The following is a 24,462-nucleotide window of genomic DNA, read 5'->3' on the forward strand; positions in this document are numbered from 1 at the left end:
TCAGGGCCAGCTGCCATCTCTGGGGACCCTTCTGCCAGCACGGCGCTGCTGCTCTCGCTGTGGCCTGATGCAAGTAGGGCAGAAAGCCTTGCGCAGAGCCCTGAGCGCCCTGCGGAAGAGGGAGGGCCGTCGCCGTCGAGCTGGGGCATGCGGGAGGGCAGCCATGCCTGTGGAAGGAAGAGATGTGTAGGCAGGGGGCTGGGCAGGTACCGGGCAAGATCCTGCCTGCTCCCCGCCACCGAGAGCTTTCCCCAGGGAGTGGTGGCCAGGGAACGGCCAGCCCCCATGCACGCAGTCCTTCTGCTTTGGCCTGGGTGCACATTGCCGGGACGGCTGGGCTAAGCCTTCCCTTGCCGGGCCAGCGCTACACGCAAGGATGTACCTGGCTCATCCTCGGGCTCATCCCTGGGCTCGGAGCAGGGCCACGTGTTATCTGGCTGCCTCTCCTGAAAACCACCACGGGGCTCCTGGCAGAACTCCAGGAATGACGGGTTGACCCAGATGCTGTAGATGATGATTCCCGCTCGGCACAGCTCTATATCATCATGTTCCCAGTTTTCCTCCTCAGACAAGAACCTTGGCGCGCCCTATAAAAACATTAAGGGCAAAAGGAGACCTAAGCATCTGTAACTGGGTGCCGGGGGAAACACAGGCGCTTAGGGATATGGATTAGTGGTAGAATATGCAGTGCTATGTGTCGGGTTGGTTAGGATTATGGTCTCTGCAGCCAGAGGAGGGCTGTGCGTCACCTCTGTGCTGGGAGGCCACTTACACGGGGAGAAGAAGAGCACAGGCAGGGGATGGAGGGGCTGTCAGCGGGATGACACGGACAGTACAAGCCATCTCCCTGCTGCACACATGCCCTGGACACTGTGCCTGACTGCAGTACCTCGTGATGCAGCCTGCTGTTGGGCTGGGGGGGGGCGTTTGCCTCCTCATGCGTGGGCATCTTCGGCGGCGCCTGCCGACGACCGGCCATGGTCACCCAGGGGAGATGCTGCCTCCTGAGGGAGTGGCTCTCCTGGGAGTGGGCACCCCAGGGCTCTGGCTCCTTAAATACCCGCGGGGTCACCGTGGGGACCCGCATCACAATGACCTCTGGGCACGCTGCGCCGCCTGCATCACAAAGCCCTGGCTGTGGATGCTGTGGAGCCTGGCGGGGACTGGCTGTGCCCGGCTGTGCCCGGCGTGGGGCAGCCCCTGCTTGCCCCTCACAGAGGCCCCAGCAGGCCCGAGCCCGCACCTCCCACATCCCCCCGGTGCCAGCAGCCTCTGCAGAGCTCAGTCCTGTGTGCGTGCAGCAGCTCTGGCTGCCACCGCCCGGGGCCTTGTCCCCACGCATGGCTCCCACACAGGGCGCCCAGGCCTGGGGACGCTCCGGTGCCCGCCTACAGCAACGCAGGGGAGGCCCGCAGGCCCGTGCCCAGAGGCCACTGGCCACGCCGAGCTGCTCCCGGCAGTCGCCATGGGCCGCGGGGTGACCAGCCCTCTCCCCAGCCGGCTCTGGGAGGTCCCTCCCAGGCTGCTCTTCTTCAGTGCCTTTCCTCCAGAGGTGGAGCGTGCACGGGCTCACACCCACAGCCAGGACGAGGGAGCAGGGCTGCCTCCCTGGGGCTGACACTCTGTGCTCCCCTTCCAGCTGGAACGAAAAGAAAAGCCGCCTTTGCTCCCAGTTACAACACAGAGAAACACCCGTGTCTCGTGCACGTGCCTGCACCTTTTCTGACAGAAAATGGCTTTGGGGTACTATGGAAACTCCTGGGGAGAAAAAAAAACCCAAACCATTAAAACAAACGCTGCTCAGCTGATGTTGGAGACCTTGGTATTAGACACCCAGACCTGTTCTCCTCCACGCAGCTGTCACTCCTGCACCAGGAACTGCTTGCTAGTGGGTGAATCTGACGGCAGCAGCTCCCAGGCAGAGCTGGGAGCAGCCCCTGGGGACACCTTTAGGCTTTACAGCAGTGTTTGCTGCCCCAGCACGGGTCCCCTGCCCCCTGCAGGGACCAGGCAGGAGGCCGGAGGGAAGAGTCCCACCAACAGCTTTGGCCTCCAGGCTGGAGAACCCTGTCCCAGGCTCAGGCACCGCTGCCTCCGGGCTCCCCTACCCCATCCTGGGGCAATAAGGCAACTCTCTTCCTTCTACAGAACAACACTCAAAGCTTAAGGGGAGTTTCCTCTTAAGGCATTTCCTCCCTAATGCAGGTTTCCCCCAGGCCTAGAGGTTGCCACAGGGCTCTATGGTCAGTGTTCAAAGGTGTCTCAAATGCCAAAAGGAAAGTGGCTTTTCGCAGGCAACAATGCAGTGAGATTTCTGAAGCTGTGTAAAATAACGTGTTCACCTTGCCAATCAAGTGCGTTATCGTGAGGACCTGGCAAGGGCCCTGCTTTTGTACAGCAGCAGAGATGCTGTTGTAGCCACAGGACTCCAAGTTCTGGGGGCGTGAAAGGAACAAACTCAAACATCTCAGAGCTCGCCATGACATCAAAATAGCTGGCCGGGAGACCCTTCTTCGAAGCTGCTAGATGAAATGACAGGGCAGAAACGTAGAGGGAGCAAGTTTTCTCAGGAAGGGAAAGAGAAACCCCACTTTTTTTGAAACACAGATTTAGCCCCCTTAATATTTTTTCTTGTTAGATTGTGTCAGCAGTCAGACTGCAAGGACGTGATTAAACTGTTAAAACACCCAGATACTTGAGGATTATTTCCTGTATTAAATCCTCTTACAAGCAGGGCGGTCTGTTGCCCTGCGGGTAGGGTAGTACAGTGGTATGACTGGCATGACAGGCGATTTTCCTTTCCTAGTACAAGGATGCATTTATGAAGGCAACTCTGGGGTGTAAGCGGTGCCGCACAACAAAGCAGCCTGTGAAACCCAGACGTTAGCCGTTAGAAACAGGAAGAAGAGGCAATGGGCCTTTGCTTCAGACTCGGCAAAAGATTTACCAAACCCGAGGCAGGTGACAAAAAGGGAAGAGTTTCCGTGGCGTAACTTTGGTGTGGCAGGTGAGGTTTCCATCCATGTTCCTCATGCCTCCGCCTCGTTTTGTTTGCAGATGCAGCGTTGGATCAAACTGCAAGACCAGTTTTCTTTACTGCACATGCTACTGTAGTGCAAATACCCTGTGGTTTCTCAGGACGCACCCCTAGTGCCTGATGGCTGAGATCCCCACTGGCTCCAGTAGCTGCACTCGGACCCCCCCTCACTCCACTGGCTGCACTGGGACGCACACCAGTAGCTGGCACCACAAGCCAGAGCTGCCTACGGCCTCGCCTTGACTCCAGTAGCTGGCACTCAGTCCACCCCCGCCACGTCCCCCATAGCAGGCACAGAGTCCCTTCAGCTCTCAGACAAACAGGACAGGGAGTGAGATTACACAGAGAGGTCATTAAAAGAGGTTTAATGAGAAGCTCTATGAGAAGACAGGACAGACGTCATCTATGCCCTGCCACCAATCACTTGTCTCTGGGGAGACTGTGGTGTCATCAGGTCGCCCGTCACCTGGAACTTCCTCAACGAGATTAGAGGGGATCAATCCCCTTGTGCCGTCGGTCAGCTCTCCCACGTACCAACCGTCTCCATCCGCGTCTCCAAAGATGTAAACGTATTGTCCAGCAACTAGCGGAAGCTCCAGCTCAGGCCGCTCGTTGGGACCGTCGAAAGGATCATAGCTGTAACGAGCGATGAATGCTCGAAGCTCTGCCGGTTGTTTTCTCATAGCCTCCAGCAGGACGGACTCCTTGTCTGCTCCCAGGTTAGCCTGCTGCGGCTCGGAAACGGTGCTGTTGGATCTTTCTCCTCCCAGCCATTCCAGTTCCTGAAACAGCTGCTGGCAGCATTTCTTTAGCTTCTCAAACCGATCACTCAGTTCCTTCAGCGGGGCTGGAAACGCTCGCAGGGGTTCTCTGTGCTCCCTGTGGGCCAGCTTTGTCTCCTCATGTTCCCTCTCCAGCTGTTGACTCCTTTCTGCCCTGTCCCTCATGGCTGTCAGCTCGCGCTTGGCCGCTTCCAGTTGGGTAAAAAGACAGATGGTTGCTTGGATGGCAGAGTCTCGCTCCTCTGCCAGTCGCGCTAGCTGCCCTTTCAGGTTGGCATTTTCAGCCTGAACCTGTTCTGTCAAAGCCATCTGCCCACGCAGGCGAGCGTTTTCTTCAGCCAGGTGGGTGTTTTCATTTGTCACCTTGGCGAGCTGCACCTGCAACTCCTCACAAGCTTGCCCAGGGGTGCTCACATCAGAGGATCCCTCTTCATCTGCGGCTGCTCGGGCCTCCAGCCCCTCAGCTGCCTTCTGTGCCAAGTCGTGCCGCTTGTCCCGTGCCAGCAGAGCTCTGCTGGGCTCTCCCATTTCTCCACCCCTGGGCTGAGGAAGCAATGGCGGGCACAGTTGCTCAGCGGAGCGCTGGATGGGCAGTGGCCCGCGAGCATTGACCAGGCGATGGATGGTCACCTGCAGCTGCCTGGCTCGCTCTCCCAGCCGCAAGGTGAGGGCAGCTAGTTGAGCATTCTTCTGCTGCAGTCTCCCTGCCTCCTTGCACGCTCTTGGAGAACCGTCCTTTCCCAGGAGGCGGCTCTCCATCTCAAGGGCACTCTGTTGCCTCTCCAGGTCTTTCAGAAGACGCTGCAGGCGTCTGCTCTGCTGCAGGAGATGGCTGTATGCGCTGCCAGGCAGCATCAAGTCCTCCCGCTCCATCACCCGGAGCTGAGCACCTCTCACAGCCTGGCACGTGGCTTGTGGCCCAGCACTGTGGCTTTCTGTTGGTCTTTCCTGCAGGGCCGCCAAGGTGTGGGGCCTGTTTCTGCCAGAGGAGCAGGAGCTCTGCGTCCCCTGATGGCCCTGGTGGCCAGGAGAGCCCTCGGGCTGGGCCGTGCAGGGGGAGGCAGGCAGCTCGCGCTTGAACCGCTGCAGGATGGGTTGGGTGGACAGTGCCATCTCCTGCTGCAGCTGGTTCTGGAGGCAGCGGGTGCGGGTGGGCTGGGAGACAGCTGTGGCATTGGCTGCAGGGCTGCGTGGGGCATGGCTCCTGCTCTGCCCACTGGGGGCTTTCCCCTGCTCACCAGGGATGCCCCGAGTAGATGAGTCAAGCTGTTGGTGTCTGCTGGCTGTGGTGATGGTGGCCATCTGATCCTCCGTCTTCACTGACGGCATGGCCACATGCTCCTTAAGAGCCTCTTGGTGCTCCCGCAGCGACTTGCCTTTGCACTTGGTCTTTATGAGAGACAGCTGTGTTTTGGGGTGGCGCTCTTCCACTTGTCCCTGCTGCCCTGAAGCCACATCCCGCCTGCCCAGGGAAACTGGCACAGAAACCCTGCCAGCAGCACCGGTGCTTTTACGTGCGTCACGCACGTGCTGACCTGCAGAGGCCTTGCCACTCTGGGCCGCCCGGACCTCCTCTGTTCTTGCCATCTTCGCCGCACCCAGCCTGTGTTCCCGATGCCACTGTGCCGCTGTCTGCTGGCTGGGTCGGTGGCTCCCAGTGCAAACCTTGTCCGGGTCCTTCCTCAAAAGGCACCTCTTTTTCTCCTTCCCAGCTGCGGCATTGGCTGCAGGGCTGTGTGGGGCATGCCTCCTGCTCTGCGCACTGGTGGCTTTCCCCTGCTCACCAGGGATGCCCCGAGTAGATGGGACAAGCTGTCGCTGTCTGCTGGTTGCAGTGCTGCTGGCCTTTCCCCTGCCCTGGGCAGAAGCTGCAGAGGCTGCTGCTGGCAGAGGCGGGAGCTTGCAGCAAGTGCTGGCAGCTCCTGGTGCCCGAGCTGCGTGCACCTTCTGTGGTGCTGCTGCCTGCCTTGCTGGCAGACGGGCTGTCTCCTCCCGCCTCACCCTGATGGAGGGCATTGCCACCCTGCACGCCGGGCTGTCCGTCTGCAAGAGAAGGCGAGGAGAGAGGCTGCGTGACTGTGGCCCTTCGCCCGTGCCCCCGTGTCCCAGCTGGAAGAGCCCCTGTGCCGGCTCCCCTGCCAGCCCCCAGGGCAGCACTCGGCCCCACAGGGAGTTGCCGCTCGGCTCCCAGAGCTGGCTGGGGAGCGCACTGCTCCGGCCATGGCCCACAGTGACTCCTGGGAGCATCCCCAGCATGCCCGGGCAGCCTGCAGGCACGGCTTGGGGGGCTCAGCTTGCTAGGTGACCGGGCCCTCCCGTCCCCTCCTGCAGCTCCCGCCTGCCTGTCGGCAGCGCCTGGACTCGGGAAGACGTTTGTCCCGGGCTCCCTCGGGCTCCCTACCTGTGCGCGTCGGCTCCCAGCGGCCTGCGAGCTCTGTGGGCAGGGGAGCCGTCGCAGCCTGTTCCCATGGGGGGACGAAGCCTGTCCCTGGCTGTCCTGCGGCGCTGCCAGCGGCCGCCTGTGGCCCATCTGCGGGCAGGAGGAGGAGAAGTCAAGGACTGGAGGCGGCTGCCTTGGCACAGCGGCCCCCACAGTGGCGGCAAGCCCGGCCCTGGCACTAAGGCAGCTCCGCGTGGCCCCGTCCCACCACCGGCCTCCCCCTCCTGCCCCGTCCCTCACCTGGCGCCGGTTCTGCAGGCCCGGCAGCCTGCTGTTGGGCTGGGGGGGGGCGTTTGCCTCCTCATGCGTGGGCATCTTCGGCGGCGCCTGCCGACGACCGGCCATGGTCACCCAGGGGAGATGCTGCCTCCTGAGGGAGTGGCTCTCCTGGGAGTGGGCACCCCAGGGCTCTGGCTCCTTAAATACCCGCGGGGTCACCGTGGGGACCCGCATCACAATGACCTCTGGGCACGCTGCGCCGCCTGCATCACAAAGCCCTGGCTGTGGATGCTGTGGAGCCTGGCGGGGACTGGCTGTGCCCGGCTGTGCCCGGCGTGGGGCAGCCCCTGCTTGCCCCTCACAGAGGCCCCAGCAGGCCCGAGCCCGCACCTCCCACATCCCCCCGGTGCCAGCAGCCTCTGCAGAGCTCAGTCCTGTGTGCGTGCAGCAGCTCCGGCTGCCACCGCCCGGGGCCTTGTCCCCACGCATGGCTCCCACACAGGGCGCCCAGGCCTGGGGACGCTCCGGTGCCCGCCTACAGAACGCAGGGGAGGCCCGCAGGCCCGTGCCCAGAGGCCACTGGCCACGCCGAGCTGCTCCCGGCAGTCGCCATGGGCCGCGGGGTGACCAGCCCTCTCCCCAGCCGGCTCTGGGACGTCCCTCCCAGGCTGCTCTTCTTCAGTGCCTTTCCTCCAGAGGTGGAGCGTGCACGGGCTCACACCCACAGCCAGGACGAGGGAGCAGGGCTGCCTCCCTGGGGCTGACGCTCTGTGCTCCCCTTCCAGCTGGAACGAAAAGAAAAGCCGCCTTTGCTCCCAGTTACAACACAGAGAAACACCCGTGTCTCGTGCACGTGCCTGCACCTTTTCTGACAGAAAATGGCTTTGGGGTACTATGGAAACTCCTGGGGAGAAAAAAAAACCCAAACCATTAAAATAAACGCTGCTCAGCTGATGTTGGAGACCTTGGTATTAGACACCCAGACCTGTTCTCCTCCACGCAGCTGTCACTCCTGCACCAGGAACTGCTTGCTAGTGGGTGAATCTGTCGGCAGCAGCTCCCAGGCAGAGCTGGGAGCAGCCCCTGGGGACACCTTTAGGCTTTACAGCAGTGTTTGCTGCCCCAGCACGGGTCCCCTGCCCCCTGCAGGGACCAGGCAGGAGGCTGGAGGGAAGAGTCCCACCAACAGCTTTGGCCTCCAGGCTGGAGAACCCTGTCCCAGGCTCAGGCACCGCTGCCTCCGGGCTCCCCTACCCCATCCTGGGGCAATGAGGCAACTCTCTTCCTTCTACAGAACAACACTCAAAGCTTAAGGGGAGGAGGAAAAGCCTACTTCCTCCCTCATGCAGGTTTCCCCCAGGCCTAGAGGTTGCTGCTGTCTTCTGCTCGGCTGGGAGAGGGGTTGGAGCCTTTCTCCACCTCTCCTCGACCGCCTCTCTCCTGGGCTGGGCTGGAGGGTGGGGAGTCCAAGTGCCTCCAGTGCCGAGGGCCTGCCAAGGAGCAGACGCTCTCAGCAAAGCAGACGGCATCCACAGGTGCTGTTTCCCAGAGGACCTCTTGAAAGCAGCCTGCAGCAGGACCTGGCAGCCGGGAGACCCAGCACTGCGTGCCTCTTATCACGGCCGATTTTGTCGCTTGCATCCTGCTGCCACTCTCTCCCTCACCAGCATGAGCAGGCAAACCCCTGCCCTGCAGCTGGGTGTCTGTCCTGCTCCCCCGCTCTGGAGACCTGCCGCCCTGGGTGCCCCGAAGGAGAGGGTGGCTGCTGCTCTCAGCGGTGTCAATCGCTGCCCGTACCTGGGGTTGCTGTCGGTCCTTCCCCGCAGACCAGGCTCCCCACGCCGCCCACTCTGCCTTTGCTTGCTCGAGCTGCTCTTGCCACTTGGGCCTCACTTGCTCCCACTCTGCAGGCAGCTGCCAGACCTCCTGGAGGGGACGGCAAGGCAGCAGAAGGCAGGATTAGTCTCAGCGCCTGGAACGGGTGTCCTTCGGGTCTGACCCGTGTTGCCGCCCCTTGCCTCAGCTGGTCGGTTGGCAGGGCTTTGCCCCTAACACATCGGGGGCTCGGGGGTCATTCTAGGCTCCTGGCAAACACAGCTGCGACCAAAGCCCTGCACTGTGAACAGCCGAGAAAGGACTTGGGCATCTCCCATAGCCCCTGGGCCAGGAGAAAGTGTTTTGTGACAACCCAGGGGGCAAGGAAGATCTGAAGGAGGTGACAGACAGCCGACAAGGAGCGCACGTCCAGGGCTCCTTTCAGGCTGGCTCTCTGCACAAAGAGGCTTCTGCCGAGTCCCCAGCAGCACGGCAGCTACAGCAAGGCACGCACCTGCAGCGCTTTCTGGCAGTCGTCTGAGGATGGGAGTGTAGAGGTGGGTTTGGCTGGAGAAGCCGGCTCCTGCCTGCCTGCCTCCTTCATCCTGGGGGAGCTGCCTGGACGTGGGGGGAGCGCACTGCAAAGAGGCACCGGGAGCAGTCGGCATGAGCACGGGGCAGTTTGCTCTCCCACTTTCGCCTGGCACCAAAGCTCCCCAGGCTGGCAGAAGCAGCGCGCGAGGTGGGGCCATTTCTGCTGGCAGCGGGGAGCCTTTCCTGAGCCCCCTCAGATGGACGGGGGAGGTCTGCACCTCAGCTCTTGCGTGAGGGAACCACAGGGACGTGGGGTGCACTCAGCATCCGCCACCTTCCCCAGGGAGGGGCCCACAACAGGGGAAACAAGCACATAAGAGCCATGCGGCACGTGTCAGGGACCTTGCCGCGTCCCTGCAGCCGGAGTGTCCGGAGGGGAGGTCTCTCCTCCACGGGTGCAGGATCCCTTTCATCCCTTCCCACCAGGGTCTCACCTCTCAGAAGTCTTCTTGCCCAAGTCTTTCTCTCTTGTGCCTGGCCCCTGACTTGGCAGTGCAGCAAGGGAAAGCTTCCTCCGTCTCTGCAGCAGCTTGCCAGGATGCGCCTCTGCACCTGGCAAAGGAGGAAACTCAGCAGAGCAGCCCCCTGGGGAGTGCCTTTTGACGGAGCTGTGGTCACCCAGCGCGGGGCAGGGCCTCAGCTGGGCAGCGGAGACCTGTTCCCACACCTTGTCTGAGCCTGGACTTTGCTGCAGCCTTCTTGGCCCAGGCGGACAAAGCCTTGGCCACTGCTCTGCTGACCACCGTAAAGCGAAACCTGGGCAGTAAATGATGACACGGGCTTGAAGAAGGGTGACCCCTACCCTCTGCAGCTTCCCAGCACTAATCCTCACGACTCTCGTGTGAGGCACGGCACCCCTCTTCCTCGTGGCCATGCAGCCATGCATGGGTTTTATTAGCAATCTATCTCCCCCCAACACCAGGCGGCGTAGCTTAAAGCCCTCCCTGTGTGCAGCTGGCTCTCTCTGACGGGAGTGACGGGCAGGCTGGGCATGAGAAACGCAGTGACGCTGCCCGGCCACTCCAGGAGAACACACGTGTAACCCCAACTCATCGTAAGTTAACCAGAAACCAGCCCCTTCAGGTCAGGCCCCCTCCCAGACTCAACGTGCAACGCCGAGCCCCGGCAAGGCGCACTCCTGATCAGGAGCTGGGAATCCGCCCGCTCGGTCAGTCGAGGGCTGCAGAGGAAACGCACTCACCTGGGGAAGGCGTGGGCAGGAGCAGCCTGCATCCCCCGAGTGCTGGTCGCTCCACCGGAGACAGCTGCACCGGGCATCCTCAGCCTCTGTAAAGTGACACAGAGCTGCTAGAAGGTTTCCAAGGCACTTTGCTCTTGGCTCCCAAAGGAAGCAGACCTGTCTCCTGCTCCAAAAGGAAGCCACTTTTCCAAACCCCTCCTCCAAATCCTCCGCCGTGAACAGGAGCCCTTGCTCTGCTCTGGAGAAGCTGCACAGCAAACACTGAGACTGCGCAGTAACGCTGCCAGCCTTTCTGTAGGGCAAGAACTCAGAAGCTCAGAATAAAACTTCTTTTCCAATGGAGAATTCAGCGTGGGCGAGCACGTGGAAAGGTGTCGGACTGGCCTGCCACGTGCAGGCTGCCCAACGACCATCGGGTTGCTCACCCTTCAAGAGGCTTCCCAAAGTCACTGCATCACCCTCAAAGCCTGAGCAGCTCGCAGTGCTGAGCAGCGCAATCCAGCTGGCCTTGCTCTCCAGCCCTGTGACGCAGTCGCAATAGAATCGCATGCACAGGACGTTGTCGGTGAAGGACAGAACGCCAATGTCCTTGAAGGTGAAGGCGAGGCGCTGCCTGTTCCTCAGTTGGAAAGAGTGCAAGAGTATGGTCTCTTGCACACAGCTCTGCACCACGTGCCATGGGAAGGAAGTGGCTCGTGACAGCCACCTGTGGTTCAGCGGCTCGTTCTTGACATCCTCTGCAAGCAGGAGGAACATCGTCACTGGCAGAGCGGGCTGAATTTCTATGTAAAATTAGAAACGGAATGCCAGAGAAAAGGTCGTTCATGGAAACGGCTCTTGGGGAGTGGTTATTTTGGGAGGAGCTCAAGCTGTCTGCCTAACTTTGGAGGGAATTCTCTCCAGAGAAATTCTGAAATCCCAGCTTCTCTGTGCCCTTTCTGAAGGGCAGAGAGCATGCACCCCAGTCCCAAACAGGGCGCGGGAAAGTGGATGGTGTCCGTTGCCTTCTCACCAGGGATAACCTCTGTGAGGAACGCGAGCTCCCGCAGAGTTAACTCACCAATGTCCAGCTGGGAGACGGGTCTTCAAACCGCGTACACCTCTTCCTCACCTTGGAATCGCTCTTGGACCGTAGCAAAGGTCCCGAGTCCTGTGACCAGGACCCCCTGCCCAGGAAAACGACGCAAAGGCTGACCACAGGGAAGAGCAAAATCTATCATGTGCCAAAAGCTTTCTCAGACTAGATCTGGGCACGCTTTCGCCCCTGGTTGACCACGAAGCAAGAGCAGGAGAGCTGCTGAGGGACTCCCTGAGAGAGGCCCGCTGTGAATCCTCCGCGGGAGGAGCAGCAGCGCTTCACCTTTCTCGGCCCTGGCCGTCGGGCTGGGTGAGGGTGAGCTTTTCAGCGGCTGCAGGTCTCGGTCGCAGAGTGCAGCGAGGGTGAGGGCAGGCAGAGATCAGGCAGGAGAGGCTGTGCTCACTGAGGACATCCCCAGGGAAACAGGAACTCTCCAGGGACACACTGGGGACACCAGCACACAGGCAGGGACAATATTATGATGTTAGGGACTTCCGGGGGGACACCAGGACTCCCAAAGGGATGTCACTGGGACATTAAAGACACCCACCGAGACACACTGGGACACAAGAACACACGGGGAGACACCACGGTGATATATAGAATGGCCTGGTAATATCTGGACCCCTCCAGGGACACCACTGTGACATTAGGAATTTCCCAGGGATGCCCCCTGGGACATCAGGGACCACCCCCTCACCTTCCCCGGGGACACCAGGACCCCTCCAGGGACAGCACTGGGACATTAAGGACCCCCCTTTAACACAGCCCTACCCCAGGGACAATGTAGGGGCATTAAGGACTCCTCCCAGGACACCAGGACCCCCACAGGACCAGAAACGCACAAGGGACATACTGGGAACACAAGGACAAACCTGGGGACATCCCTGGGACATCAGGGACACCACGACTGCCCCAGTGACACCACAAGGACATTAAGGACCCCCACAGGGACACCTTGCAACACAAGGACATCCTGGGAGACACCACTGGGACATCATTAGAATAGCCTTTAGGACATCAGGACCCCTCCAGGGACACCCCCGTGACATTAGGAATTCCCCAGGAACCCCGCCCCGGGACATAACAGCCTACCCACTCACCTCCCTGGGGACACCAGGACCACCCCCAGGGACACCCCACAACGCCCCAGGGACACACTGGGACACCAGGACACCACCACCACCACCCCGCCCAAGACACCATTAGGACATCAGGGACATCCCTAGAACCTTAACCACTAGAGCGTTAAGGACTCCCAGAAGGACATATTAGGTCACATGCACCCCCTGACAGACACCACTGGGACATCTAGAATGGACTGGGGACATCAGGATGCCTCCAGGGACACCGCTGTGACATTAATGACCCCCACCAGGGACACATTGTGATACACAAGGACCCACTGACACACCACTGGGACATCTAGAATGGCCTGGGGATACCAGGACCACCCCAGCGACATTCAGGACCCCCCTGGAAACACACGACCTGCATCCAGGGAAACTGCAGGGGCATTAGGAACTCCCCCTGGGACACCAGGACCCCCACAGGACACACTGGGACACCCGAATGCCTATAGGGCCACCTGAGAACACTAGGACATCTCTGGAGACATCCCTGGGACACCAGGGACACTCCCGGGGACATTAGGACCCCCCCAGGGACACCCTAGTGACATTGGGGACATTTTGGAAGCAGAAGGACCCTCCACAGAGCACTCCTGGGACATCAGGATCCCCCCAAGGGGACCCTCCAGCAGGTCATTCTCAGTTGTCACGCAGAAGCTCCCCCTCGATGGAAGTCCTTAGCAGCAGGGCAGCCCTCAGATCTGCACTGTCAAGGAAACGGAGCCCCAGAAACAGACCCCCCACCCCAAAATGGGAGGACCCCCTCCCCACATGACACTTGTTAGTTTAACATTATGCTAGGGGCCAACCAATGTCCTCCTTTTTCTTCTAGTGCCGTGACGACCACGGGTGGTACATGGATGGTCACCTCCTGCCCCATGGGGAACTTAGGGGCCTCCTGCATCAGTAGCACAGGTGCTGCTCCTGCTTTAGGGCATCCAGGCCATCCTGAGCTCACCTCATCCAGCTCTTTGCAGGAGCAAGATACAGCCCGCCCCTGAGGCCCTAAACAATGTGCCAGAACTCCAAAGGCAATACCTTTTCCCTCACGCTTAAGAAGTGCACAGGTCTTTGTCACATCAGGTAATCCCCACGTGGGGGCCTCCACCAGAGCTCACTTTTTTTCAGATGCTTGAAAGTGGCTTTACCCTCCTCTGTCCCGCCGATAGACCCATGGCAGGAGGTTTTCAGTAGCTCGTACTGAGCTTTCACAAATAAAACACAATTGCCTCCCCAAAGCCGACACCATCCGACCACCCCGAGAAATCCTCGTAGTTCCTTGAGAGTCTGAGGCTCCGCGAGGCAGCGAATAGCCTCCTTCTGTTGGGATCCCAACTGTCTCTGGCCTTCCAGCACTTCAAACCCCAAACGTGGAAGTGACTCCTCGATAATTCCATATCCACTAATTCCCAAGACATTTAGAAGGCTTATCGTCAGGGAAAGACATAGCTCCCAAGTCCCTGCCGCAACCAGAATATCATCCTATGATCGCAGAACTCTTCCCTGATCATTTTCTGTTCTCCAAATGTCAAACTGCTTTGCCAACTGATTCCCAAAGATTGTCGGGATATTTTGAAAGCTTTGTGGTACAACCGCCTAAGTGTATTGCATTTTCCTTCCCGTTTCTGGGTTTGCGCATTCAAAAGCAAAAGGCTTCTGACTGACAGTGCCCCGGGGAACACAGAAAAAGGCATCCTTCACATCAAAACCTGTACACGATCCCTGTTCCCCTGTAAGGGTGGTTTCATATCTGTATGGATGTGCTACTGCAGGATAAATACCTTGAGGTATGTGATTTGTTGCTCTTAAATCCTGCACCGATCGGCAATCTTGACCCTTGGTCTTTTTCACTGGCAACACTGACGTGCGGAATTAGACTCTATAACTCGAAAGTTATAAAGTAGGTATGTTTATTGCACGCAGATGCACGGGGGATCGCTCCTCCACAAGCGTGCATACCCGAAGTGACGAACCATCTCACATTTATACAATGAACAAATGAATATTCAATTAACGCCTATACATATTCGTTACCTAAACCCCGCTTCGTATGTTAATTAGCTTATCAGTCCGTTTCCTGGAATGTGGTGGTCTTGCAGGTTTGTAGGTGATTCATGTTCTTGTGACCATCCGATCTTCTTCAGGTGATTCATGTCCTTGTGACCACCCGATCTTCTTCAGGTGATTGTGACCACCCAATCTTTTCCAGCAAGGAGACTTAGCACTCCCTCCCTCTAGATAGCATTTGAATGTCTCTCATCTTTTCTTATTCTCTTTTAAATAGCCCCTTTGTTAGAGGAAGAGGGGCAGGCGTCTCCCCTTTGTTAGAGGAAGAGGGGCAGGCGTCTCCCCTTTGTTAGAGGAAGAGGGGCAGGCGTCTCCTCAAAACTGTGGTTGTCACCGCACGCATGACTAGTCACCATACCCACATTCCTTAAGCAGACACATACAATCACAATCCATGTCCATTATCCCCATTTCACATTATTTCTCCATATCAACACAGGGGTGTTGGATTTCGATACACACCCCACCAGCAGGCTGTACTTCAAGAATTTCTGAATTATCGCTACCGACCCACTCCTAGCTTCCAGCTTCAGGTGACACTGTTTCATTCTCAGCGGGGATGATCCAGGCTTTAAGTCAGTCCTTACAGGTTTTGACCTGTTGGATTTTCCAGGAACCTCTCCGGCTCGTACAATAGGAATCACAGCATCTCTGACCTCCGGGCGTATCTTTCTCCTTTCAAGGCAGCATAGCCTTTAATAACAAAGCTGCTGCCTCTCGACACAAACAGTTTCTGGAATTCAGATTTCTATTTCCTCGTTTTAAAATCAGATTTCTGCTTCCAATTTTTTGGAGTAGATCTCTCCCCAAACAATGCTTCTGGAGAATTTGGCTAGTATAAAAACTGATGAGTAACCCACTGTTTTCCCAGCTTCATTGTTAAAGGTTTCAAAAATGGCCAAGTTTCATGGGTCCCTGCCATACCAGCAATGCTTATATCCTTACTGCTTAGTTCCCCTCTAAAGTCTTCTGAACAGAGGAAGTAGCCCCAGGATCTACCCAAAGCTCAACTTCTTCACTTCCCAGCTCCACTTTAACCAGAGGCTGCTCTGGGGAGAGACTCCTCCGCTCCCCCTCATTCCTCGCTTACTGGGAGCAAGGGGGCAGAGGGGCTCCAATCCTTAAGCAGACGGTCTTCTTCTGAACGCCCATCCCTTTTGCACTGTGCACACTGATTATCACCCAACCGAGGGCTGGGCCGGAGTCCCCCCTCTGGGGGCTCTGCCCTGTCCTCAGGACCTTCCCCTCACCCTACCATTTTACTCTGATACCGCCAACAAGCGACAATTTACTCTTCCCTTTCGACTCTCTCTATGACGATCTGCAATGCAAGCAACGTCCAACAGCTTTCCCCTACCTTGAGCAATCACTTCCTTGTAACTTCTGTAACTTTCTTCTAATACCATCCCAGGATTGGCCCACCAATAGAGGGGCCGATTGATCTCATCCCTCTTAAGATTCAGGGTCAGCACTTGTAGAGTTGCGGGCTACCTCCTTCATTCTGTTCTGCAGATCTGGGGGGGGCTCTTGGCTATCGTGCCTAGCCTCGTACCGTTCGGACATGGTTATTGCCTTAGCCACAGCATTTTGAATGCCAAATAGAATCCCTTTCTGACACCGAGTCCAAAGCTGCCTGGGTCCGTTAACATGCAGGTCCCAGTTTGGACCAACAGAGGGGAAATGATGCTCCACAGTTCCTGTTTTAACCTCAGCTTCCACATGCATTCTAGCGGCTTGACAAATCATCTCCTTCTCACTACTATCAAATAAAACCTGCAGTACTGCCGCTATATCCTTACACTCTGGATCATCCTGTGTTTTAACCATCATTATTTCAAAAACACCAGCCGCCTTCTCAGGGTCGTCTCGGTAATTTCCTGCGGTTGCTTTGCAATGCTTCAACTCTGTTCTTGAAAACGGGACCGTCACCGTAACGGGTCCTTCATTTCCCACAGCCTGGCGCAGGGGAGCCTGTATCACTTCCCCTGGTCTGGCCCGCTCCCACCCTGCGGCTGGGCTAAAACCTTCTGCCCCACTAAATCGCTCTCCCTCTTCACAGCCACTTTCCCTGCCACCAGCCTCGTCAGCTCGCCTGCCACCACTTTCTCTTACCCTGCTCACATCACTAATATCAGCATCAGAACTCTCTCCCCGTCTCTGCTGGGCTTCAACCATTAACTCTAAACCATTGTCTCTAAACCTCCTTCTTTCTTGTAGTCATTACAATTTTAAACACCTCTGTCTGATACTACAAGCAGAGCAGACCCTTTTCAACAACCTCTTCTTATCCTTTCCCAAAGCCAAGAGAAAAGGATCTCAGGAAGGTAAATTTATACCACGCTGGTTTTGCCATTCAGAACGGGTCTTTACAGTGGAAAAAGATCAGCGTATCAAACTCTGTCCCTTTTCCTTTCCTGCCTTCAAAACAACATCAGCGGTAACATCATACAATAATGCAAACTGCCATTTTCCCCCGTCGCCCAGTTTATACAGAGACCACCCCTGAGTACACTATTGCACTAGGGTGCTTTTAGTTACATTTCCCTCAGAACTACCCCTTGATTCTTCCCAGTGTCCCAAAACACATCCCAGGGGAGACTGCTGTAAAATACCACGGCCGTGTACACTGACCAGGGCCCGTTTCCTTTTAGTGTCCTGAACATTTTATCATACACATGTATAGAAGTATTTTCAGATGTTCCGAGCGCACTCTACTAGACACACACACACACACACACACACCATTAATATACTTGAGTATGCCAGGCAGAAATTTCACCAGACACATTGTTTGCAGGAGAGCCCTCAATAACCCAACCCAGCAGGGCTTTTGCCTCTGCTTAGGGGCAGGTATCCCAGACCACCAGGAATGCCTGACATCTTACCGGGGGAACGTTGCTTTGGAGTCGTTGGTCCGGGAATCAGAGGTCTTCCCCAAGAGTCCCTCAGTGCCGGCTGGAATTGCTGCGATCCGCAGCTCCACCGACGCTCAACAGCAGAGTCTCACCTGGGTCACCAGAAAATGATCCCGTAAAGGCGGTCACGGTGAAAAACCCTCTCAGACCTGATGTGAAGTTTCAGAAGGCGGGCATTCTTTATGACAGCGCTGGGAGCACGGGGGAGTGCTCACCAAGTTACTCGAGGGTACACATTACATACAGCAGAGTACTTGCACGCTCACAGTGCATCACACATGCACACTCCACCAAGTTGTCTCCTCTTGCGGCCAGAACTTCCCCACTCAGAACTTGCCTGCACACGTCTTTCTCCCAGGATGGACCAGGCACAGACAACCACTGGGGGAGTGTGCTCAGCTTTTATTGACCTCAGAAAGTGTCCAGGGTGGAGAGGAGTCTGGCAGCACAATGTCCTCGTGGCAGCTGAAGGTGTTGGGCGCCGTCCATGCACCCATGCCTCGCGTGCCTCCCTGTGCCACACCCTCTGGGTACCGCACAGGATCAGGGCCAGCTGCCATCTCTGGGGACCCTTCTGCCAGCACGGCGCTGCTGCTCTCGCTGTGGCCTGATGCAAGTACAGCAGAAAGCCTTGCGCAGAGCCCTGAGCGCCCTGCGGAAGAGGGAGGGCCGTCGCCGTCGAGCTGGGGCATGCGGGAGGGCAGCCATGCCTGTGGAAGGAAGAGATGTGTAGGCAGGGGGCTGGGCAGGTACCGGGCAAGATCCTGCCTGCTCCCCGCCACCGAGAGCTTTCCCCAGGGAGTGGTGGCCAGGGAACGGCCAGCCCCCATGCACGCAGTCCTGCTTTGGCCTGGGTGCACATTGCTGGGACACCTGGGCTAAGCCTTCCCTTGCCGGGCCAGCGCTACACGCAAGGATGTACCTGGCTCATCCTCGGGCTCATCCCTGGGCTCGGAGCAGGGCCACGTGTTATCTGGCTGCCTCTCCTGAAAACCACCACGGGGCTCCTGGCAGAACTCCAGGAATGACGGGTTGACCCAGATGCTGTAGATGATGATTCCCGCTCGGCACAGCTCTATATCATCACGTTCCCAGTTTTCCTCCTCAGACAAGAACCTTGGCGCGCCCTATAAAAACATTAAGGGCAAAAGGAGACCTAAGCATCTGTAACTGGGTGCCGGGGGAAACACAGGCGCTTAGGGATATGGATTAGTGGTAGAATATGCAGTGCTATGTGTCGGGTTGGTTAGGATTATGGTCTCTGCAGCCAGAGGAGGGCTGTGCGTCACCTCTGTGCTGGGAGGCCACTTACGCGGGGAGAAGAAGAGCACAGGCAGGGGATGGAGGGGATGTCAGTGGGATGACATGGACAGCACCAGCCATCTCCCAGCTGCACACATCCTGGACACTATACGTGCCTACAGTACCTCGTGATGGTCGCTGCCAGCAATGCACCCTGGGCTCACCTGGTGCCAAGACTCTGCAGACAAGGTAGAATCCATGTAATCTCTTTTGTTGTCCCCTGCTGGCTCAAGGTGGGGTAGGGCAGCATCATCTGGGGCGGGGGGTTGAGGCAATGAAGGAGCCACTTCATCCTTGTGTGCTGCTGGAGACTCAGTGGCTGTGCTGGGCTCTCTCTGAGGCTCCCCAGACAAGGGAGGCTCACTGTCCTGAGGTGCTGCAGGTGGTGCTGCTGCCATTACCACACCCACACTTTGTGCCGGGTCCCCATGTTCTGCCAGCTGCTGACTGAGCTCCTGTATCGCAGGCAATGCCTCGTGCAGGACCTCTCTCATTTTGCAGTCGTCTGTGTCCTGCAGAGCCATGTTGTAGGCTATGGGGCTGTGTGGGGCAGCAGCCTGGCTCTCTGCCACAGCTGTGGGCTGCTCACTGAGGAGAGGAGAAGCTGGTGTCTTCCTCGCCTCTTTTCCTACGGTAGCTAGAGATGCGCAGTACCACTCTTCCACAGGAGCTCCGGTCAGGGCAGCAGCTGCTGGCTTATCATCCATGTGTTCCTCTGGGACAGGGGACACTCCCTGCAGGTTTCTGGCTTTGTCTCCTGATGTCCCTCTGCCTACACTGCTCAGCCAGCAGGGCCCATCCTGGAGACCAGCGTGGGTGTCCTGGTAGAAATCCAGGAATGAGGGGTTGGCCCAGATGCTGTAGATGAGGGTTTCCTCTTCTTGGCACAGCTCTTTATCATATTTGTCTTCCCAATCGTCCTGCTCAGACAAGACACCTGACACATCCTGTAAAAACATTAAGGGCAAAAGGAGATCTAAGCATCCGTTATTGGGTACTGGGGGAAACACAGGCACTTAGGGACATGATTTAGTGGTAGAATATGCAGTGCCACGTGTCGGGTTGGTTAGGTTTATGGTCCACAGCCAGAGGAGGGCTGTGCGTCACCTCTGTGCTGGGAGGCCACTTACACGGGGAGAAGAAGAGCACAGGCAGGGGATGGAGGGGCTGTCAGCGGGATGACACGGACAGTACAAGCCATCTCCCTGCTGCACACATGCCCTGGACACTGTGCCTGACTGCAGTACCTCGTGATGCAGCCTGCTGTTGGGCTGGGGGTGGGCGTTTGCCTCCTCATGCGTGGGCATCTTCGGCGGCGCCTGCCGACGACCGGCCATGGGCACCCAGGGGAGATGCTGCCTCCTGAGGGAGTGGCTCTCCTGGGAGTGGGCACCCCAGGGCTCTGGCTCCTTAAATACCCGCGGGGTCACCGTGGGGACCCGCATCACAATGACCTCTGGGCACGCTGCGCCGCCTGCATCACAAAGCCCTGGCTGTGGATGCTGTGGAGCCTGGCGGGGACTGGCTGTGCCCGGCTGTGCCCGGCGTGGGGCAGCCCCTGCTTGCCCCTCACAGAGGCCCCAGCAGGCCCGAGCCCGCACCTCCCACATCCCCCCGGTGCCAGCAGCCTCTGCAGAGCTCAGTCCTGTGTGCGTGCAGCAGCTCCGGCTGCCACCGCCCGGGGCCTTGTCCCCACGCATGGCTCCCACACAGGGCGCCCAGGCCTGGGGACGCTCCGGTGCCCGCCTACAGCAACGCAGGGGAGGCCCGCAGGCCCGTGCCCAGAGGCCACTGGCCACGCCGAGCTGCTCCCGGCAGTCGCCATGGGCCGCGGGGTGACCAGCCCTCTCCCCAGCCGGCTCTGGGAGGTCCCTCCCAGGCTGCTCTTCTTCAGTGCCTTTCCTCCAGAGGTGGAGCGTGCACGGGCTCACACCCACAGCCAGGACGAGGGAGCAGGGCTGCCTCCCTGGGGCTGACGCTCTGTGCTCCCCTTCCAGCTGGAACGAAAAGAAAAGCCGCCTTTGCTCCCAGTTACAACACAGAGAAACACCCGTGTCTCGTGCACGTGCCTGCACCTTTTCTGACAGAAAATGGCTTTGGGGTACTATGGAAACTCCTGGGGAGAAAAAAAAACCCAAACCATTAAAACAAACGCTGCTCAGCTGATGTTGGAGACCTTGGTATTAGACACCCAGACCTGTTCTCCTCCACGCAGCTGTCACTCCTGCACCAGGAACTGCTTGCTAGTGGGTGAATCTGACGGCAGCAGCTCCCAGGCAGAGCTGGGAGCAGCCCCTGGGGACACCTTTAGGCTTTACAGCAGTGTGTGCTGCCCCAGCACGGGTCCCCTGCCCCCTGCAGGGACCAGGCAGGAGGCTGGAGGGAAGAGTCCCACCAACAGCTTTGGCCTCCAGGCTGGAGAACCCTGTCCCAGGCTCAGGCACCGCTGCCTCCGGGCTCCCCTACCCCATCCTGGGGCAATAAGGCAACTCTCTTCCTTCTACAGAACAACACTCAAAGCTTAAGGGGAGGAGGAAAAGCCTACTTCCTCCCTCATGCAGGTTTCCCCCAGGCCTAGAGGTTGCTGCTGTCTTCTGCTCGGCTGGGAGAGGGGTTGGAGCCTTTCTCCACCTCTCCTCGACCGCCTCTCTCCTGGGCTGGGCTGGAGGGTGGGGAGTCCAAGTGCCTCCAGTGCCGAGGGCCTGCCAAGGAGCAGACGCTCTCAGCAAAGCAGACGGCAACCACAGGTGCTGTTTCCCAGAGGACCTCTTGAAAGCAGCCTGCAGCAGGACCTGGCAGCCGGGAGACCCAGCACTGCGTGCCTCTTATCACGGCCGATTTTGTCGCTTGCATCCTGCTGCCACTCTCTCCCTCACCAGCATGAGCAGGCAAACCCCTGCCCTGCAGCTGGGTGTCTGTCCTGCTCCCCCGCTCTGGAGACCTGCCGCCCTGGGTGCCCCGAAGGAGAGGGTGGCTGCTGCTCTCAGCGGTGTCAATCGCTGCCCGTACCTGGGGTTGCTGTCGGTCCTTCCCCGCAGACCAGGCTCCCCACGCCGCCCACTCTGCCTTTGCTTGCTCGAGCTGCTCTTGCCACTTGGGCCTCACTTGCTCCCACTCTGCAGGCAGCTGCCAGACCTCCTGGAGGGGACGGCAAGGCAGCAGAAGGCAGGATTAGTCTCAGCGCCTGGAACGGGTGTCCTTCGGGTCTGACCCGTGTTGCCGCCCCTTGCCTCAGCTGGTCGGTTGGCAGGGCTTTGCCCCTAACACATCGGGGGCTCTGGGGTCATTCTAGGCTCCTGGCAAACAGAGCTGCGACCAAAGCCCTGCACTGTGAACAGCCGAGAAAGGACTTGGGCATCTCCCATAGCCCCTGGGCCAGGAGAAAGTGTTTTGTGACAACCCAGGGGGCAAGGAAGATCTGAAGGAGGTGACAGACAGCCGACAAGGAGCGCACGTCCAGGGGTCCTTTCAGGCTGGCTCTCTGCACAAAGAGGCTTCTGCCGAGTCCCCAGCAGCACGGCAGCTACAGCAAGGCACGCACCTGCAGCGCTTTCTGGCAGTCGTCTGAGGATGGGAGTGTAGAGGTGGGTTTGGCTGGAGAAGCCGGCTCCTGCCTGCCTGCCTCCTTCATCCTGGGGGAGCTGCCTGGACACGGGGGGAGCGCACTGCAAAGAGGCACCGGGAGCAGTCGGCATGAGCACGGGGCAGTTTGCTCTCCCACCTTCGCCTGGCACCAAAGCTCCCCAGGCTGGCAGAAGCAGCGCGCGAGGTGGGGCCATTTCTGCTGGCAGCGGGGAGCCTTTCCTGAGCCCCCTCAGATGGACGGGGGAGGTCTGCACCTCAGCTCTTGCGTGAGGGAACCACAGGGACGTGGGGTGCACTCAGCATCCGCCACCTTCCCCAGGGAGGGGCCCACAACAGGGGAAACAAGCACATAAGAGCCATGCGGCACGTGTCAGGGACCTTGCCGCGTCCCTGCAGCCGGAGTGTCCGGAGGGGAGGTCTCTCCTCCACGGGTGCAGGATCCCTTTCATCCCTTCCCACCAGGGTCTCACCTCTCAGAAGTCTTCTTGCCCAAGTCTTTCTGTCTTGTGCCTGGCCCCTGACTTGGCAGTGCAGCAAGGGAAAGCTTCCTCCGTCTCTGCAGCAGCTTGCCAGGATGCGCCTCTGCACCTGGCAAAGGAGGAAACTCAGCAGAGCAGCCCCCTGGGGAGTGCCTTTTGACGGAGCTGTGGTCACCCAGCGCGGGGCAGGGCCTCAGCTGGGCAGCGGAGACCTGTTCCCACACCTTGTCTGAGCCTGGACTTTGCTGCAGCCTTCTTGGCCCAGGCGGACAAAGCCTTGGCCACTGCTCTGCTGACCACCGTAAAGCGAAACCTGGGCAGGAAACGATGACACGGGCTTGAAGAAGGGTGACCCCTACCCTCTGCAGCTTCCCAGCACTAATCCTCACGACTCTCGTGTGAGGCACGGCACCCCTCTTCCTCGTGGCCATGCAGCCATGCATGGGTTTTATTAGCAATCTATCTCCCCCCAACACCAGGCGGCGTAGCTTAAAGCCCTCCCTGTGTGCAGCTGGCTCTCTCTGACGGGAGTGACGGGCAGGCTGGGCATGAGAAACGCAGTGACGCTGCCCGGCCACTCCAGGAGAACACACGTGTAACCCCAACTCATCGTAAGTTAACCAGAAACCAGCCCCTTCAGGTCAGGCCCCCTCCCAGACTCAACGTGCAACGCCAAGCCCCGGCAAGGCGCACTCCTGATCAGGAGCTGGGAATCCGCCCGCTCGGTCAGTCGAGGGCTGCAGAGGAAACGCACTCACCTGGGGAAGGCGTGGGCAGGAGCAGCCTGCATCCCCCGAGTGCTGGTCGCTCCACCGGAGACAGCTGCACCGGGCATCCTCAGCCTCTGTAAAGTGACACAGAGCTGCTAGAAGGTTTCCAAGGCACTTTGCTCTTGGCTCCCAAAGGAAGCAGACCTGTCTCCTGCTCCAAAAGGAAGCCACTTTTCCAAACCCCTCCTCCAAATCCTCCGCCGTGAACAGGAGCCCTTGCTCTGCTCTGGAGAAGCTGCACAGCAAACACTGAGACTGCGCAGTAACGCTGCCAGCCTTTCTGTAGGGCAAGAACTCAGAAGCTCAGAATAAAACTTCTTTTCCAATGGAGAATTCAGCGTGGGCGAGCACGTGGAAAGGTGTCGGACTGGCCTGCCACGTGCAGGCTGCCCAACGACCATCGGGTTGCTCACCCTTCAAGAGGCTTCCCAAAGTCACTGCATCACCCTCAAAGCCTGAGCAGCTCGCAGTGCTGAGCAGCGCAATCCAGCTGGCCTTGCTCTCCAGCCCTGTGACGCAGTCGCAATAGAATCGCATGCACAGGACGTTGTCGGTGAAGGACAGAACGCCAATGTCCTTGAAGGTGAAGGCGAGGCGCTGCCTGTTCCTCAGTTGGAAAGAGTGCAAGAGTATGGTCTCTTGCACACAGCTCTGCACCACGTGCCATGGGAAGGAAGTGGCTCGTGACAGCCACCTGTGGTTCAGCGGCTCGTTCTTGACATCCTCTGCAAGCAGGAGGAACATCGTCACTGGCAGAGCGGGCTGAATTTCTATGTAAAATTAGAAACGGAATGCCAGAGAAAAGGTCGTTCATGGAAACGGCTCTTGGGGAGTGGTTATTTTGGGAGGAGCTCAAGCTGTCTGCCTAACTTTGGAGGGAATTCTCTCCAGAGAAATTCTGAAATCCCAGCTTCTCTGTGCCCTTTCTGAAGGGCAGAGAGCATGCACCCCAGTCCCAAACAGGGCGCGGGAAAGTGGATGGTGTCCGTTGCCTTCTCACCAGGGATAACCTCTGTGAGGAACACAAGCTCCCGCAGAGTTAACTCAC

General features: G+C 58.5%; 1 protein-coding gene across 1 annotated transcript; it reads right to left on the reverse strand.

Annotated features, from left to right (window-relative positions):
- LOC130143513 (uncharacterized) lies at positions 1-24,158 on the reverse strand. Its single transcript, XM_056326191.1, has 7 exons — positions 23,828-24,158; positions 22,636-22,753; positions 22,122-22,245; positions 21,590-21,718; positions 18,745-19,527; positions 383-587; positions 1-167 (listed from the first exon to the last, which is right to left on the reverse strand). The coding sequence occupies exons 1-7, from the start codon at positions 24,156-24,158 to the stop codon at positions 1-3; spliced, it is 1,857 nt and encodes a 618-aa protein (XP_056182166.1).
- Between the last annotated feature and the right edge of the window lie 304 nt (positions 24,159-24,462).

This window comes from Falco biarmicus, unplaced genomic scaffold (assembly GCF_023638135.1).
Source record: "Falco biarmicus isolate bFalBia1 unplaced genomic scaffold, bFalBia1.pri scaffold_36, whole genome shotgun sequence".
In the NCBI taxonomy this organism is placed as follows: Eukaryota; Metazoa; Chordata; class Aves; order Falconiformes; family Falconidae; genus Falco; species Falco biarmicus.

Bases quoted from the DNA above. Each gene is read 5' to 3' on its own strand.
- LOC130143513 (XM_056326191.1), bottom strand. From the start codon at position 24,158: ATGTTCCTCCTGCTTGCAGAGGATGTCAAGAACGAGCCGCTGAACCAC. The intron at 22,754-23,827 runs GTGAGCAACCCG...CTCCTTTGCCAG, and splicing joins TTTGGGAAGCCTCTTGAAGG to GTGCAGAGGCGCATCCTGGC. The intron at 19,528-21,589 runs GTACGGGCAGCG...ATGTTTTTACAG, and splicing joins AGGACCGACAGCAACCCCAG to GATGTGTCAGGTGTCTTGTC.